The sequence below is a fragment of the Eptesicus fuscus genome, chromosome 21 (assembly GCF_027574615.1).
Source record: "Eptesicus fuscus isolate TK198812 chromosome 21, DD_ASM_mEF_20220401, whole genome shotgun sequence".
Classification (NCBI taxonomy): domain Eukaryota; kingdom Metazoa; phylum Chordata; class Mammalia; order Chiroptera; family Vespertilionidae; genus Eptesicus; species Eptesicus fuscus.
The window spans coordinates 37,368,025-37,386,185 of NC_072493.1; the positions used below are offsets into that span (position 1 = coordinate 37,368,025).

The 18,161-nt window shown below is 55.1% G+C and overlaps 1 protein-coding gene across 2 annotated transcripts; it reads left to right on the plus strand.

Annotated features, from left to right (window-relative positions):
- The first annotated feature begins 345 nt into the window (after nucleotides 1–345).
- SHKBP1 (SH3KBP1 binding protein 1) lies at nucleotides 346–11,098 on the plus strand. 2 transcript variants are annotated; one of them, XM_008139584.3, is made up of 18 exons: nucleotides 346–471; nucleotides 702–755; nucleotides 862–907; nucleotides 1,014–1,087; nucleotides 1,358–1,416; nucleotides 1,642–1,722; nucleotides 2,682–2,843; nucleotides 2,924–3,014; nucleotides 3,104–3,294; nucleotides 3,815–3,930; nucleotides 4,754–4,841; nucleotides 4,942–5,058; nucleotides 7,208–7,378; nucleotides 8,419–8,574; nucleotides 8,909–9,005; nucleotides 9,976–10,154; nucleotides 10,449–10,563; nucleotides 10,684–11,098. In XM_008139584.3, exons 1-18 carry the CDS (start codon nucleotides 386–388, stop codon nucleotides 10,913–10,915), a joined length of 2,115 nt encoding a protein of 704 aa, XP_008137806.1. In that variant the 5' UTR covers nucleotides 346–385; the 3' UTR covers nucleotides 10,916–11,098. The 2 variants fall into 2 exon arrangements, with proteins under 2 accessions (XP_008137806.1, XP_027998475.1); XM_028142674.2 differs by having other exon boundaries at nucleotides 10,452–10,563.
- Nucleotides 11,099–18,161: the final 7,063 nt, after the last annotated feature.

Genomic DNA, 18,161 nt, shown 5'->3' on the forward strand with positions numbered 1-18,161 from the left:
CCTGGGAGGATAGAGGCGGGGAAAGACTGTAGCTGCACAGAACATGTAAATGTGTCCCCCTTGTGTGGACTAATTTCGGGGGTCTAAACACGTGCCCCGGACAAAGCACCTAGATGCCATTCCAAAAATGGGAACCCCAGAGAGGTGGAGGAATGCGTTGCTAACCCTCTTAACTAAACTTCCCCAAAGGAGCTGCAAGTTCCACCCCATCCAGGATAGGAAAGGTGGGCTCCTTTAAGAAGGCGGAGCATTTAACTGCGACGGATGAGTGCTTTGTCCAATCGCCAACGTCTCCTGGAGTTTCTAGCCCAATGAGCGCGCGGTGGGGGCGGGGGCGGAGGTACACCCGGAAGTAGGTGCTTGGGCGGCCGGCTCGCCCGGGGCCATGGCAGCCGCGGCGCCTGCAGCGGAGGGGTTCCCGGGCCGGGGACCTCCGGGGGAGGTGATTCATCTGAACGTGGGGGGCAAGAGGTGAGTGTAGGCGATTCCTGAGGCCTCACCGTCGGGGGCGGGGAGCGGGGCTGGAGAACGCGCCTCCCCCAGGGAATCCTGTCCGCAAGGATTGCTCCGCCCCCTTCGGGAGGCGCGGGAGCCCCGACTGGCGCCCTGGGAGGGTAGGGAATCCACTGGGTCCGGGGTGGGGGGCAGTGAACCTCATTCTCCCTACATCATCTCGCATCCGCTCACTTTTTCCCGCACAGATTTAGTACCTCTCGGCAGACTCTCACCTGGATCCCAGACTCCTTCTTCTCCAGGTAATTGGGAGAGCGAGTTAGGGGCGGGGGTGTGGGGCGTGAGGAGAAGGTGTGGGCCTGCACCCACCCCGGCCCGTGACGCCTGCTCGGTGTCCCCTCCCTGCAGTCTCCTGAGCGGACGCATCTCGACTTTGAAAGATGAGACCGGAGCCGTGAGTAGGGCGAGACCTGAAATGGGGCGGCGGGTAGGAGGAGGGACAGGATCTCCACTCAGCCCCACTCTTTGCCCCATCCATTTTCTGCACCCCTTCCCCGCAGATCTTCATCGACAGGGACCCCACCGTTTTCGCCCCCATCCTCAACTTTCTGCGCACCAAAGAGTTGGACCCCAGGTTGGCATGGAGGGTAAAGGGTAGTCCCCCACCGTCCCCACATCAAGAAATCTCTTCTTCCCTTCAGAATGTTCGCTTAAGCTCCTTGATCATATTTAAATTATGTGTCTTTAAAATTCCCCCCCCCCCAACACACACACACACATTTTTCACCTGTCAAATTTTGTCACCTCTTGGAATTCTCCGTGCAGTTTTGAAAACTTTCTCCTTAGCATTCTCTGCCCACTCTCACTACCCAGACGCTAACCCCTAGTCATTTCTACTACCCAGGGGTGTCCACGGTTCCAGCCTCCTCCACGAAGCCCAGTTCTATGGGCTCACTCCTCTGGGTAAGCGGGGCCCCCATTAGCATCCTAACTGCATAGAAAACCAGTTCTCTAGTGAGCTCCCTCACCCCTCTCTCTCCTGAAAGAAGGTTGGGTTAGAGCTGACAGCACTGGATTTGGTCCTGGGTTTCAGGGGAGTGGTGGTATTCTTTGGAGAAAGAGACGGGGAGGGAGGGAGGAATTGGCCTCAGTATCCCGAAGTCTCATCCTCAAGTTCTTCTGCCTCAGTTCGTCGCCTGCAGCTGCGGGAAGAGTTGGATCGATCTTCCTGTGGGAACGTTCTCTTCAATGGTTACCTGCCTCCACCAGGTGGGCACTACTAAGGGGTGGGGTGTCTAGAATAAAGACTACATTTCCCATAAGGCTGCAGCCCTTGGGTGTCCATGCTGTGAACCCTGAGACACTATGGGAGTTGTAGTTCTATATCAGATGCTTGGCATGATGCTGAGAAATGAAGTAGGAAGCAGCATTTCCAGTGAAGCCATAGGACCTCTTGAGGCTCTATCGCATGCGCCAGAGTGCAATGGGAGTTGTAGTCCAGGTTTGATTTTTTTGTGGGAAGGCTTAGGAAGAACTGGGTCCTTTGCATGCAGGGGAGAACTATTAAAGGGGATTTATTAACTAATCTCCATAAGCCTTGGTATAACCAGCCCACTGGCCATCGAAAACATGGTTATTGGGAACTGTAGTCCATTAAGCTTTGCTGATTGATAGAAGGAAACGAGTGGGGAAATTCAATGTATGGCTTTATTTCCCTAACCTCAGTCAATACCTACTACCTTAATGAAGTTTGCCAAATATGAAAACCTATACTATTGTTCTCTTAACTTGACTTTACCCTGTTTTGTAAGAATTTATTTTGAATTGAAGCCTTATATTACAGCCTTCACACCATAAGTAAATGTGAAAGGAAGATCCAAACATAAAATGTTATTCAACTCTGGTTAGATGCTGTTGTCTACCAAGGGAACAGGCTTCCATTTTTTTTAAAAGGGAAGATTAGCAGATATTGGAGAAAATCAATATTATGGCATCACCAAACTGATTCTTCCTTTGTGATGGGATGAAAGAAACTTGAAAAGGGAGTGACTTGCTATATGGTTCAGCTTCACTTAACGCCGTGTCCCCGTTACCACCTAAATTCCTTTCGCCACAAGACTGTTCCACACGTGGGGAAGTCAGCGTCAGCCATATCCTGAGGGCTTGCTATGTGGCCCTTATTGCAGTTACTCCAGTTATTGTCCCTCTGCCCCTTCTCCCTGCCATAGTGTTTCCAATGAAGCGGCGGAACCGGCACAGCCTGGTGGGGCCCCAGCAGGCAGGGGGACGGCCAGCGCCAGTTCGAAGGAGCAACACCATGCCCCCCAACCTGGGCAACGCGGGGCTGCTGGGCCGAATGCTAGATGAGAAAGCCCCTCCCTCCCCATCCGGTACGCTTCTGTCTCCTGGGAGGCTGGGGCAGCCGCGGGGCCCTTGTGACCCTACCCTGATCCTTGCTCTCCCCGCCAAGGGCTGCCCGAGGAGCCAGGGATGGTGCGCCTCGTGTGTGGACACCACAACTGGATCGCTGTGGCCTACACGCAGTTCCTCGTCTGCTACAGGTGCTTGGGGAGGGTGGTGGCAGGAGGCTTTGAGCCTGTTGATGGGGAGGGCTTGGGGTGAGGGTTGATGATGCCCCCCAATCCTACAGGCTCAAGGAAGCCTCTGGCTGGCAGCTGGTGTTTTCCAGTCCCCGCCTGGACTGGCCCATCGAGCGACTGGCACTCACAGCCAGGGTACTTGGTGGGGCTTTGGGTGAGCATGACAAGATGGTGGCAGCGGCCACGGGCAGCGAGATCCTTCTATGGGCTCTGCAGGCAGAAGGCGGTGGATCTGAGATAGGTATGGCACCAGAAGCCTCTGCCCGGCAGAATTCTCTTCCAACCTGTGGTCTGTTAGACGTTTCTGCCCCATTAGCACTGTGGCCTGTTAAAAAAAAGCCCCGCTATACAATTCTTATGCCCGTAAGAATTCTTTGCATTATCAGGATGCTCCCACCCTTTAGAAGTCTGCATTCTGCTAGAATTCCTGGACCTGGTAGAAAAATCCACCCACGTACAACTCTGTCTTCTGTCAGAATTCACTGCCCTGACAGATGTCTTCGCTTTGTTGGAATTCTTCATGCCAGTGGAATCCCAAGCTGTGAGACTCTGTGTTCCCATTAGAAATCTCTGACTTGTTAACTAATCTGTTCCCTACCAAGTCTCGGTCCTCAGGAGAACCCCTGTAATTCCTTCTGGAATCCTCCGTCCTGTAAGGATTCTATGGCCAGCTCACTCCTCTGGCCCTCGGAACTCTTCCTGCCATGCCCCTTCTCACCCGTGAAGCAGGGCCCTGGCTGAGCGCCCCTTTCTCTCGACAGGAGTCTTCCATCTGGGGGTTCCTGTGGAGGCCTTATTCTTTGTGGGGAACCAGCTCATCGCTACAAGCCACACGGGGCGCATCGGGGTGTGGAATGCCGTCACCAAGCACTGGCAGGTCAGAGCGCTAGCTGTTCCTTTCCCAGGTGTCCTGACTGTACAGACGAGGGAGGGGTTCCTTTATGCCCACCCCACCTGGAGAGAGCCAGCGAGCCCAGCAGGGGGCCAGAGCCTGGGTGCATGTGTTAAAGGCCTAAGGAGCATCAGTGAGGCCTTCCTGGAAGAGGGGCTGCCATGCTCACAGGAAAGGGGTGAGTTTGGACAGGAGAGAGGATTCTCCAGGCACCGGATGGGGAAGCAGGTGAGAGGAGATGGTGTCGGTGTGCAGAAGTTCCTCTGCATGTGAAACCCAGAGAGACGTGCAGACCTCTGTCATTCTCTCTGCACCTCCCCCTAGCTGTGTCCAAAATGTGAAAAAACATGCCCCTGCAGTATTGTTTTCTTCTGCCAAAGTGTGAGTGTTTGAGAGAGACAGACAAGCAGAGAAAGGGAGGAAGGGACAGACAGAGGGGGAGAGAACAGGCAAGGGAAGAGAGGATGTAAGAAGGAGGCGACAGAGAGAGAAGGGTGGGCAGAGAGGAACCAAAACGGAATGCCTGCGGTAGATGAAGGGACCCAGAGAGACCCACGGAGATGAATAGAGAAATGTCAGAGGTATGGCTCCGAGGAGAGGCCCAGAGACAGAAGCGCTGACCAAGGGACCTTTAGAGACGGAGAGACGCAGATGGAAATAGGCCTGGAGCAGGCCGGGCTGCAGAGAAACGGGCCTGGAAACTGTCGGTGGGTTCTGGAGCGGGAAGGGGAGGGCATGCCAGGAGCGGCCACCACAGAGGCAAAGGCAGGAGGGATCCAGAGCTACAGCCTGCCCTGCCTGCCCCCAGGTCCAGGAGGTGCAGCCTATCACCAGCTACGACGCGGCAGGCTCCTTCCTCCTCCTGGGCTGCAGCAATGGCTCCATCTACTACGTGGGTGAGCAGCAGCTTCCCGCGAGCCTCCCCTGGGAAGTGGGAGAGCGGGAGAGGCCGCGCGTCTGGAACAACCCCGCTCTTGCCCTCCCCGCCCACTGCAGATGTGCAGAAATTCCCCCTGCGCATGAAGGACAATGACCTCCTCGTCAGCGAGCTCTACCGGGACCCAGCAGAAGATGGGGTGACAGCCCTCAGCGTCTACCTCACCCCCAAGACCAGTAAGCTATTACCTGACACCCCCCCCTGCCATCAGCAGCCACCCCAGGCTGCACCTGTCTCCCCACTGCTTGTGTAGTGCGACCCCCTGAGACTTAATGGAAGAGGAGACAGATGTACCTGTCACTTAGTCGTTCAGCAAATGCTCACTGAGCACCATTTGTGCAGAAGCGCTGTTCTAGCCAGTGGAACTGGCCGGCCTCCCCGGCAGGGACAAAAGTGGGCACGTGGGCTTCTTTGCCATCTCTGCGATTAGGACGTGATGGTTGCATGCCCGTTAAACAGAGGAGGCACGTTTTACAGTGGACGAAGCTGAATTCTCTCACTTGGGACCGTTTTTTTGTTTGTTTGTTTGTTTCCTTAACCTCAGCTGTGGAGAAATAGCTTGATTTTTATTTGTTGTTATTGAGATATCGTTCACATACCATAAAATTCACCATTTTAGAGTATACAGTGGGTGACTTTTAGTAGATTCACAAGTTTGTACAAAACATCTCTCCTATCTAATTCCAGAATATGATTTTTATTACCCCTCCCCCCCCCAAAGCAACCTTGAACTCGTTAGCAGTCGTACTCCTGAGAGCCCCTGAAAACCTAACCTACTTTCTATCCCTGGGTTTGCCTTTTTCTGGACATTTCATGCCAAGGGAATCACACAATAGGCGACCTTTCGTGCCTGGCTTTTTTCACTTAGCGTAATGATTAATTACATCATGGTTAGTGCTTTCTGGACCTTCAGATACCTTTGCCTGCCCCCAGGTTGTGAGGATTTCCCCGTGTATGTCCTTCTGGAAGCTCTGTGGTTTTAGCTTCCACACATTGGTCTCTGTTTCACTTCAAATGAACTTGTCTGTGAGGTGGGAGGTAATGGTCACAGTACACGTTTTTCTAGCAGGAACAGATTAATATTAATTTCATAGCATATATTCCTGTAAATCCCCTTTCTTTCTTAAAAGATTTACCTATAGTTGGTATATAATACTATGTTAGTTATATTAGTTTCAGGTGTACAATATAGCTATCCGACATTTTTATACCTTACAGTATCTGTCTCCGTGTAAACTTACCAAAATATTATTGATGATATTCCCCTTCACCTTGTCACTCATCCCCCATAAGGAAGGTCTCTTTCTTATTTCATTCATGTATCCCTTTTCTCCCCACTCTCTCCCCATCATATGCCACTATTCTATCATGATTAACACTTATCTTTTCATGTGTCTGTGTCCTTACAAAATGGGCATCACGGAGAGGTTTTGAATTTGTGTAAATGGTACCAGGTATCTATCTCAATTGTCCTCTTATTTTGCTTACCTTGCCCCAAGTTTAATAGGGTTATGCATCCATGTGGTGATGCATAACCCTAATCCACTGCTTTTAATTGCTGCACAAGATATTACAACCACCCTAGCCAGTTTGGCTCAGTGGATAGAGCATCGGCCTGTGGGCTCAAGGGTCCCGGGTTCGATTCCGGTCAAGGGCATGTACCTTGATTGCGGGCACATCCCCAGTGGGAGGTGTGCAGGAGGCAGCTGAATCGATGTTTCTCTCTCATCGATGTTTCTAACTCTCTATCCCTCTCCCTTCCTCTCTGTAAAAAATCAATAAAATATATGTATTTTTTTTAAAAGATATTACAGCCATGTTTTCCCTATCCCCAGTCCCTCAGACGGTCCGTGGAGTTTCTGACACTTGGAAAATAACTTTTCCCGTCTGGAAAGTCGGCGAGGGTGGGGTGTCCCTCAGACACATGGGCTTGCACTTTCTTGTCTTGCTGTCTGTTTATATATGTCCCTATTTTTTTGTGTTTCTCTAATTCCACCTCTGTTTATGTCTGTTTGTCTCTGTCTCTATCCCTCCTAATGACTCATTTTCTCAGTTCCTGTGTCTCCCCATTTCTCTAGTTTCTCTCTCTCTTCCCTCTCATGTTAGCTCTGCCTCTCTTCGTCTTAACTCCTGTCTCTGGTTCTCTTTCTCTGATCTGTCACTTTGTGTCCCCGTTCCTCCATCTCCACATCTTACTGCCTCATCATCATCTCTCTCTCTTCCTCGCCTCCTGCCTGTCTCATTCTTCATCTGCCTGTCTCTCTCTGCCTTGGTTTCTGCCTCTCTGTGACCCTGTTCCCCTCTTCCTCCTTGGTGCCTCATCAGGTGACAGTGGGAACTGGATTGAGATCGCCTACGGCACCAGCTCAGGGGGCGTGCGGGTCATCGTGCAGCACCCCGAGACCGTGGGCTCCGGGCCACAGCTCTTCCAGACCTTCACCGTGCATCGAAGCCCCGTCACCAAGATCATGTTGTCAGAGAAGCACCTCATCTCAGGTGGGCTTGTGGGCTGCCCCCAGCGCCCATTTCCTGCAGGAGGGGCGGCTCGGGTGGGAGCATGAAGCCAGGCAGATGCGGGTCTCCACTGGGGAGAGACATGGTGTAGGGAGAGAACTCCACAGGGGCGAGAAGTTTGGCCTGGGACAGTCATCACAGAAGCCAGAGGGTACTCTATAAAGGGGCCAGTCTAAGGGAGAATGAACAACTCAATTCAACAAATGGGTATTGAGCACCTACTGTGTGCCAGGCACACAGCGCTGAACAAGACATGTCAAGTCCCTATCCTCATGGAGCTGGCCTTCTAGGAGGGGTGGCAGACAAATGAATACAAATGTAAATCGATACCAGTCAATGATGAGGGTCACGAAGAAAAACAAAGCTGTGTGAGTGGCGAGAGAGTGTCAGGGTCACAGGCCATGCGTGGTTCCAGGAAGACCTTTCTGCGGAAGGAAATGAGGGCGTGGACAGTGCAGGTCTGTGGGGACAAGCATTCCAGGCAGAGGAAACAAACAAGGCAGAGGCTCTGCGGTGGGAGAGTTTAATGTATCTGAAGAAAAGCGGGGAGCCCTCGGCGCCCCGTGGGTAAGGGAGAGGGTGGATTGAAGGGGGCAGGTCGATAGGACCTTGTAAGCCACAAAGACTGTGTCCTTGAGCCTGACCCAGATGGCGCCACAGGAGGTCTCGGAGAGAGGAGGGCTGTGACCTTAGCAGGTGTGCACAGGCTCCCTCTGGCTGCATGTGGGACAGGCTGTGGGGACAGGACTGGAGCAGGGAATGGGGGTGCGGGCGGGGGTGGGGGTGCTGCTTCAATCGTCCTGGTAGGAGATGAGATGGACAGGAGCAGCTGGAGGCAGCAGACAGGGTAAGGCGAGATCAGGCTCTGAATGATTTTGGAGGAGGAGCCAACAGGATTTGGGGCCATTTGGAATTCTGGGAAGAATTCTGAATCCTGACACCTTTGAAAGTTGGTTCTCCTGGGGCTGGGGAAGGTTGGGCAACCGCCGCCCAGCCTGACCCGCTGCCCCCCTGCCCCTCAGTCTGTGCCGACAACAACCACGTGCGGACGTGGTCTGTGACTCGCTTCCGTGGCATGATTTCCACCCAGCCGGGCTCCACCCCACTCGCTTCCTTCAAGATCCTGGCCCTGGAGTCGGCCGACGGGCATGGCGGCTGCAGTGCTGGCAATGACATTGGTGCTTCCTAGCCCCTGGCCTCCCACCCCACAGTCCTCATTGGCCTCCATTGACCCCTTATCTGACCCCTGTTGACCTCCCCTTTACTCCCAGCTCCTCCTGTTTAATTCTGTTGCCCCCACTGATTCCTGCTGACTGCCACCTGACCTGGGACCACCCCCATCCCCCTGATGTGCCTCAACCCTGTTGACTGTTGCTGATCCCCAGCCCTCCCTGACCCTACCCAACTTCAGCAATCTAGGGATGGGGATTTAGTCCTGGGATGGGGCAGAGCCTTGGGGTCTGGAGGTCCCAGGGACCCGGCAGGCCTGATTCTCACCCCTGTCTGGCCCAGGCCCCTACGGTGAGCGGGATGACCAGCAAGTGTTCATTCAGAAGGTGGTGCCAAGCGCCAGCCAGCTTTTCGTGCGTCTTTCATCCACTGGTCAGCGGTGAGGATCATCCGTCAAGTGGACAGGGTGGTTAAAGGAGAAGACAGGAGGCCGGCTGGGTTATGGAGGCCAAGAGGATCCCAGCCGAGGGGCCCTTTAGGAGCAAGGGCAGGGAGGGAGCACGGGCCTGGTCCATGTTTGGGGACTGGAAGTACCGAAGTATCGAAGGTGTGACGCATTCGGGCGGGAGTGAAGGTGGAGAAGCTGGTGCCTGCCTGTGGTGGGCCTCAGAGACTGCCCAGTGTGGTCAGGGCGGGACAGGGGGCCTGGGCAGAGGGGGTGGGGGGCAGGGAGCTGTAAAGGAGCTGTTGGCTCCACCCTGGGAAGGAGGCCCTGGGAGGGTTTTCTTGAAGAGGAAACTGAGCAGAGACCTTGAGGATTAGGAATGAGTGTGCCAGGCTGGAAGGTCAGCTTGTGCAAAGGCTAGGAATGGCTAAGTAGGGTAGCCAGTGAAGTGCCCCCCCACCCCTGGGGGCCGGAACACAGAACAAGGTGAGCAGTGGGGCTGCCAGGGGGCAGGGAGGCGCTGAGACTGTCCTGCCTGCATGTACTGGGAGCCATGGCAGCTGTGACGAGGAGGGCCTGGAGGGTGGCAGGAGGCTAAGAGCCCAGCAAGGGGGCTGGACAGGTACCTGGCTGGAGAGGGCAGGGCTTGACCAGGGCTACGCCTTGAGCAGGGAGGAGGGGCCATGGGAGAGATGCAGGCAACAATGAGGTGAGGGAGGCACTTAGGATGAGACTCCGGCCTTCCCTGAGGTGGGAAGAGGGGGAGCAGCAGATTTGAGGGAGAGTCCTGAGGCCCCCTTGGGACACCTGGTGAATGTGCAGGCAGGCCCCCCAGGGCCAGAACCCAAGAGAGCAGATTGGGGGCGGAGAGACAGGAACAGAAGCCCTAACAGTGGGGATGGCCCAGGCAGGGCCAGGCCAGTCCCTGGTGTGGCCAGGGTGACTCCTCCTCCCTCCCTCTCAGGGTGTGCTCCGTGCGCTCCGTGGATGGCTCGCCCACCACTGCCTTCACCGTGCTCGAGTGTGAGGGATCCCGAAGGCTTGGCTCTCGGCCCCGGCGCTACCTGCTCACTGGCCAGGCCAACGGGAGCCTGGCCATGTGGGACCTGACCACTGCCATGGACGGGCTAGGCCAGGCCCCTGGTACTGCCCACCCTACACCTCAATCCTGTCCCAAGCCGCACAAACTCACCCCGAATGCTTCTCCACAACTCCCTTCATCATCACCTCCCTCCCCACACCCTTACCCTCTGGCCCCTTTCTCTGCCCCTCCCCCAACCCCTCCTTGCCCTTGCTTTTCAATCCCTCTGTTTCTGACCCCTGTCCCTTGACCTCTGCATCTTTTCTGCTACCCCAACCTCAATCCTTGCACGTGACCTTTGCCCCTTGCCCTGTAATCCTTGTCTTGCCCCCTGACCCCGCTTCTTTGCCCCCCAGCAGGTGGCCTGACAGAGGAAGAGCTGATGGAACAGCTGGAGCAGTGTGACCTGGCCCCGCTGGCTTCCTCCCGGGGCTCTCTCCCCAGCCCCTCACCCCGCACTTCTCTCACCAGGTAGGCATGGCTCCACTTCCCCTTCCGAGCAATGGGGGAGAGGACAGACTGTGGTGGCCTCGGAGGGGGGTTGGCTCAGCTGCCTCATGATGGCCGGCATTGACTCTCGGCACCCCTCAGTCTTCACTCAGCTTCCAGCAACACCTCCCTGTGTGGCCGCCGTGCGAGCCCCAGCCCGCCACAGGCTGAGGCCCGGCGCCGTGGGGGAGGCAGCTTTGTGGAACGCTGCCAGGAGCTGGTGCGCAGTGGGCCAGAGACCCGACGGCCACCAACACCAGCCCCCCGGCCCTCCACGGGTCTCGGGGCTCCCCTTGCACCCCCCAAGATGAAGCTCAACGAAACTTCCTTCTGAACGCAGCTGCCATGGTGCCTTTGAATGCTCAGGTCCTAGAGACTCGGGTGCCTGCCCGCTTCCCGTCAGAGCCCTGGGTTCAGGGCCAGGGTCTCCTTGGAATGGTCACTGTTACTAGGTCTCCCCTATCTCCCTTTTTCTGGGGCCAAAGTTATCCTCTCCTAATAAAATTCTCACTGCCAACACCTTGCCTACATTCTTAGAGGATTGGGGACCCCCAGGGAAAGGGTGGGAGAGATATGGGGCCCAACCATGCTGTAGATTCAGAGACATCCGTCTCTCCTGGTTTAAGCAAAGAAAAGAAATGTACAGGTTTACACATCAGCTTCAGGCATGGCTGGATCCAGGGGTTCTCAGTCAGGTTTTTCCCTCTTGTGCCAAGCTAACTCCAGGAAGTTCCTTAGCAACTTTATTTTCTCTAGCAGCCACAAAAATCACAAGACTGATTCTCATTGGCTTGAGTTGAGTCAGATGGCCATCCCTGAACCAATCACTATGGCCAGTAGATGGAGGTCTTTCCTTGTTCCAGGGGTCATGTGACCTCACTAGCCAAGAGGTGACTTCAGGCCCATGTTGACAGTAGAAGAGGAGTTTCTGAAAGTTGAATCAGGGTTTTGTTACCTCAATTGGGGGTGAATGGCTACAGGTTGTCAGCAACACAGATGTTGCCACATCCATAACATTTGTACCCAAAATCTCACCAGTCCAAACATCTGGCCCACATCCCTGTCTGCTCAGTCTTTCATCCCTTTTCTGCCCACACCTGAGAGGGTATGTGGGACAGATTCAGCTCACCCCAGCCAGACATCCTTGGGATTTCCCCCAAATAATGCCTATTACTATGGCAACTCCTCAGGGAAATTTTCAGCATCTTTTCTTTGGACAAATAAAGAGGAGAGAGAGTGGGCCAGGCTAGCAGCAAGCGATTTTAGGATATGCTAATTGTATAATCCCAGTTTCTGGAATGTTAGGGCTTCTGTAACACGGTGAGAGGGGTCTAGAATGTTAGGGAATCTAGAACATAGGAATATTCTAGAGTTCTAGTGGGTGAACAATGTTAGGGTTCTCTCCTGCATTTCAGAAAATCAAGACTGTAAAAGTTTCTTGACAAAAGGACCTGGAAAGTTAATGATTCTAGAATGGGAATGTTCTAGAATGCTTATGAATTTATACCAGTAGGAATATTTTTTCATGCCGGGGATTATGAATGCTGAGAACTCTAAAACACAGAAGCCTGGCCAGCGTGGCTCAGTGGTTGAACATCGACCTATGAGCTAGGAGATTACAGTTCGATTCCTGGTCAAGGCACATGCCTGGGTTGCAGGCTCCACCCCTGGTAGAGGGCATGCAGGAGGTGGCCGAGCAATGATTCTCATCATTGATGGTTCTATCTTTCCCTCTCCCTTCCTCTCTGAAATAATAATAACAGAAAAGGTCTGGATTGCTAGGAAACCTAGGGCATAGGGATATTCTGGAATGGCAACCTATTTAGACCACTAGAGAGTTTGTTTGCATTCTGAGCAATCCATAATGGTGGGGGTTCTAGATTGTCAAAGAATCTAGAACACAAATGGTAGGTCTAAAAGGTGAGTGGTTCTAAAAGTGTTCTGGAATGCCTTTGATACTCAAACTGTGGACATGTTTTTATATGCCAGGGCATTCAGAACACAAGGATGTTTGAATGTTAGGAAGTCTAGAATATAGGAGGGGGGTTGGGATGTTAGGGGATCTAGAATATGAAGGCATTTTGTAATGCTTGTAGATCTGGAATATTGAGATAGCTTTCTCCATGCCAGGGAATCCAGAATACATGTGTGTGGAGTGCTGATGATTCTAGAACTGAGAGAAATTGTCAGAAAATCTAGAACACTGTGGAGATTTTTGTTTGTTTATTAATGCAAGGGATAAAACAGTGTGTGTGAGCCCACACTGGGAGGAAGCTTCTGGAATGCCATGACTTTAGAACTCTGGGGGTTCTGAAGCGTTGAGAACAGATAAGGATCGAAGGGGTGATTGGCTGTTACTAGGTGAGGAGCATTTTGAGAATTTGCTTCCCAGTATATGTCGTCAGTTTAGCTCAAATAAATTCATGAAAATTCAAAAAGAAAGAAAGAAACAAAAAATCCTGGGAAATAGTGGCACTGGTAGGGCTTGAGACTGGGGACTCCAAATGCTTGGTGGGGGGAGGAAGGGGTGAGGGGAAGCCAAAGCCATCCCCGGAAGTTACAGTGGTGAGCCAGAAGCTGTTGCCTAGCAACAAGCATTGAAGATGTCCTGGATCCCAGGCAGAAGGGAGAAATTTCGGCAGCGCCCCCAGCAAATGCTCCAGCCACAGGGTAGGAGGAAGGGAGAGGGCAACAGAGGGCAGGGACACGCTGTCCTGCATGGCTATGTTCTCAGGGATCGAGGGGGATTTACAAAGACCGGGGCACGGAGCACATTCAGAGGGCAGAACCAGGCACTCCACCATCACGCCCGGGAGTGGGGCCCGAGTGCCGTTGTTGCTGCTTTAAGAGGCTGTGTGTCCCAGGACGGTGGGTGGGCCCAGAGTTCTAGGTGTCAGAGTGGGATGGAGGTGTGGACTGCTGTAGGTAGCAGTGACGGTGTGAGTGTGCTGGGTCAGTCCAGGTGCCTCACTGTAACCGGGGAGGGTGAAGGGGTCCCCTGTACACCTTCCATTGGAAGAAGTAGGAGGAATGGGGGATGAAGACAAAGCTGGATCTGTTGCTTTGTTAGTGTGGAGTCAGCACTATGGTCAGGGCGGGAGGCTAAGGTCTCTGTGTGGGGGAAGCCTGGGGCGGGGCCAAAGCTACAGAACAGGAGACCTTAAGAATTAAACTGCTGGGAGATGGACCTGGAAACCCTGGAGGAGGGGCAAACGTGAAGGGGTGGGGCTTGGAATCCTAAGTGTAGGGCCACTCCCCAGTTCTCTGTGGGAAGGAGTGTGGCCTGAGAGTTAGAGAAAGGCTTTGTAATTCCAAGGAAAGAAGGTGGGGCCTTGAATTTGTAATGAAGGGAAGGGGCTGGGCTTGATGCCCTCTGAGGGCCAGAGCGGGGCTTGGAATCTGGAACCCTTTAAAAGGGGATGTGCCCGGCCTGTGTGGCTCAGTGGTTGAGCGACACACCTATGAACCAGGAGGCCATGGTTCGATTCCCGGTCTGAGGCTTGATCCCCAGTCGGAGGCATGCAGGAAGCAGCCAATCAATATTTCTTCCTCATCATTATGTTTCCATCCCTCTCTCCCTCTCCCTTCCTCTCTGAAATCAGTAAAGATACATTTTTAAAAAATAAATAAAAGGGGGTGCAAGTGGGGCCTAAGATTCTCTGTGGCTCGGGGCTCCTAAAGGTAAAGGTCCCTAGGAAGGGAGGGGACTGGAATTCTCTAGGGAGCGTCTGCAATTCTGGAAGTGGGAGGGGTGCTCTAGGAAGTCTTTACAGATTCAGGCAGGAAAAGGAGGTCTGGTAACCTCTAGGGGTGGCCAGTGGGGGGGCGGGGGCGGGTCAAGGAGGAGAGCAGAGCCCGCAGCTTTGGGAGTGGAGTCTGTGGGTCAGGAGCGGAGCCTGGGTCCTCTGGGCGGGGCAGAGACTACAGCCTTCTGAAGAACCAAGCTACTGCTTGTGGAGCCTGGAACTCCTGAAGCACAGGGCCTGCAGAAAAGGTAAATCCTCTGGGAAGGCCCAGAACGGGCCTGGGACCCTCCGAGGGGCCGGACCTCCACGCAGGATGCTCCGTCCTCAGAATCTTGAGTATCTCGCCTGAGAAGTGGACACCTGTGGGAGCTTCCAGCATCTACAGCAGTCAGGGAGCACATTCTGATCGCATTCCCCCACAACTACGAGTTGAGGGATGAGGCCTGCAAATGGGAGTCTGGTTTAGGAGACCCTGCCCACGGCCTCCACATCGCCCCCAGTCATGGGAGGGGGTCACAGCACCTCCACACTTGGGCCTCTCCTTCACCAGAGGGTTCAACCGACTCCCCCCTCCCCGCCTCCTACACACACACACACACACACACACACACACACACACACACACACAGCCCTGAGAACTCCAGGCAGGGCCCAGCGCCCCCCGCCCAACACCTGTCCCTCTAGCCCCGCCCCTCCCGCCTTCCGATTGGTCTCGGAGGCAGCGCCCCTGGAGGCGCCGGGCTCTGATTGGCGAGAAGTTCGAAGCCCGCGACGGGGACTTGGAGAAAATGAGTTGGCCTCGGGCGGGGTCGTGGGGCTGGGCGGCGCAGAGCCGGACCCACTGGACAGACCGCCGGCCTGGAGGGAGCGGGACTCCACACGGGACACGATGCGGTGGCCTGGCCTCAGCGGCCGCCGCCCCCTCCCGCCGGCGCTGCTGCTGCCGCTCCTTGCAGCCGCCGCCTCCGCCGCCAGCCCCAGCCCCAGCCCCAGCCCCAGCCAGGCCGTCGAGGCTGCGGTGATCCCGGGCCAGCCGGCCGGGTAAGCCCCGCTGCAGCCCCCCTCTTCCTTGTACCCCGCCTCCCCCTAACAGGTGTGGTGGCCCAGGAGGCCAAGGACTTTTCTATGTAAGGGGAATCGAGCCCACTGTTTCGGGGGAGGGTGGAAGAGGCAGAGCGCTTGGATGTATGGGGGCCCTTCATTTTGTAGGGGTCAGAATCCCGGGAGCCCTGAGATGTTGACGGCCGTGGTTCCCTTCCGATGTGTGTGGTAGAGGTAGATGTGGCTCCAGGAAATCCTAGGGTTTTTCTCGGAGAAGGGTCCCAGTTTGTATGGGGGCAGGGCTTTGGGTTCTCCTAGGATGATAGATGGGTGGGGCCCTCGAACTGGGATGGGTTCCCCAAGTTTCTTGGGTGCTCAAGGAGGGAGAGTATGGGAGGTTACAAAGGGAGTTTATGAGGGATTTAAGATGTCTTTGGCGTTCTAGGGTCTGGGGGCGCCTGGATTAATTAAAAGGGGCCCTTGGATGTTCCTAAGGAGGAAGACGTGGACTTTTGAGTTGATGGCGGAAGGGCTTGCGGGGGAATTGTGCCGGTGGGGGGTGCTCCTCGGGGTTCATGAGGGTTTGGAGATGCTGGAGTCATCCTAGAATTAAAGGAGCTCGGGCTGGAATGAGGTACCGGTGATTTCGCGGCAAGAGACCCAGAATTTCCTATAGATTCGGGGGTCGTAGCCACCCTTCCTGTCTACGGTGACGGGATCCAAGGGAACAGTCTGCCCAGCACCCCCACCCCCTACCCTGAGCCCAGCGCTCCGTTACAAAGGCCCCGGGCTGCGCTCCCGCCACGGTCTCTGCGAATGCGTTTAGTAACCCGAGCCGCACCGGGGGGCGGGGCCGGGAACGGGTTAACCCGGAGGAAAGGCGGGAGGGAGGACGGCAAGATCGGGGGTCCCGGAGGTTCCCACCCGGCGGCCCCCGTCCCCACGGGGCCCCTACCGTCTTGGAAAGAGTCCACGCGCCTGATGTCCCCTTGGGCGGCATCCCCCCACTGCCCTTCTCTCGGGACCTGCGCGCTCTCCCTCTCCCTCGCCCCCCTTAGCCTGGCAATAATGGATTTGTCTGGGGGGCCCCTGGGTTTCGACGCACTGGCGTCTGAGCTGAGGGCTCCACAACCCAGAATCGGAGACCCCCTGGGCGCGGAGATTTCTCCAAGAACAACTCTTTCCTCCTGGTCAGACGGGAAACCGAGGCTCCAAGACCAGGAGACGCTGGCTCCGGGACACGCGAGCTTGCAAGGGCAGGAATGGGCTAAAACTCAGCCTCGGGATTCCCAGTCCTGGGCTGTGGCTCCTTCTATATCCCCCCTCCACCTCCGAACCCTGCTGGACCCACAGTCGAAGGACTTTCCTTCCCAGCCGCTGAGGCCTGTGGACGTGGCGCCACCTACCGCCCAGGCGCGGGATGACGCCTAGTCCAGGACAGGGATGTCCCGGGAGGGCAGGATCCTAAATTCCCAGACTGTCTGGGTTGGGAAAGGCGCTTAGGCATCCTCTTTGCGTTTTTTTTTTTTTTTTTTTTAATCGCTTAAAAAATACTTTAAAATGTCTTTTCCAAGGATACTTTACTTCCAAAAACTTCAGAAGACAAGTAAAAATAGGGCTGCTGTGACCTTCATCCCTAGAGAGACTAAGCCAATTGTGCCTCAAATGTGCCACATATCTATTTCCAGCACCCTCAAGCCTTATCTTGGCCCCCCCCCATCCTCATTTTGCCCCCCTTCGGGGAGTTCTAGAACCCTAGGGACCTGAGTGACTCCCACCCCTCTGTTATAGTGCTGTTGCTTGTCGCTGCTGCCCAGCCTGGTCACTCAGGAGGAGCCGCTGCTTCAGAGGTGGGTTCTCCTAGGTGGGGTACAGGTAGGGGTGACATGGAGTAGGGACAGAGGGACTGGGGCTGCCGTCCCCACCCCTCATCCCAGTTGGAGATCTGGATGCCCCTGATGGAAAGAGGGACTCAGTCCCCTCCTACACTCAGTCCCTGTCTGTCTCCGAAGCCTCCTGCAGGGTCCAGAGCTGCCCACCCGAAAAGTGTGCAGGCCCTCAGCGGTGCCTGGCCCCAGAGTCCCCTGCACGGCTGAGCCCCAGCCCCAGCCCCAGCGTGAGGAAGAAACAGGTGTCCCTTAACTGGCAGCCACTGACGTGAGTGTGCAGTCCCTCCCCTGCCAAATGCTCAGGAGCGCCCAGCTCCTCCACCATTTCTGGCACATCTTTCACTCTACTCTCTGGGTCTCCTCCTCGCAGTTGTTCTCTCTCTCTCTCTCCCTCTCTCTCTCCCTCCCTCCCTCCTCTATCAACTTGTATGTTTCTATTTCTCCTTTTCCTCCCTATTGCAGTCTCTGAGCCTTTCAGTCTCTATCTCTCTGTCTGTCTCCATGTCCCACTCTCTGTATTTGTTCTTTCCATCTCTGTCTCCTCCTGTTTCTCATTGTCACCTGTTTCTCTTCCTCTGTCTCTCCTCTTTCTCCTTCTCCCTTCCTCATCTGATTCTCCCACAGTCTTTGTCTCTGTTTCTCGCCAAGCCTCTGAAGAAGGCTCCAGGCCTGGTCCCTGTAGTGGGGTGGGGGTGGGGGTGGGGGTGGGGTAGAAGGGTGGGCAGAGGCACTGGGAGACCTCCTGGCTGGAAGGCCCCTTCCAGCTGGGGGCAGGGGGGTGTCAGCCTAGCCGTAATGACAGCTCCTTCTCTGCCCCCTCCCACCCAGGCTGCAGGAGGCCCGAGCTCTACTGAGACGGCGGCGGCCCCATGGGCCAGGGGGCCGGGCACTGCTGAGTAAGAGG

Bases quoted from the DNA above. Each gene is read 5' to 3' on its own strand.
- SHKBP1 (XM_008139584.3), top strand. From the start codon at position 386: ATGGCAGCCGCGGCGCCTGCAGCGGAGGGGTTCCCGGGCCGGGGACCT. The intron at 908-1,013 runs GTGAGTAGGGCG...CCTTCCCCGCAG, and splicing joins TGAAAGATGAGACCGGAGCC to ATCTTCATCGACAGGGACCC. The intron at 10,155-10,448 runs GTACTGCCCACC...TTTGCCCCCCAG, and splicing joins CGGGCTAGGCCAGGCCCCTG to CAGGTGGCCTGACAGAGGAA.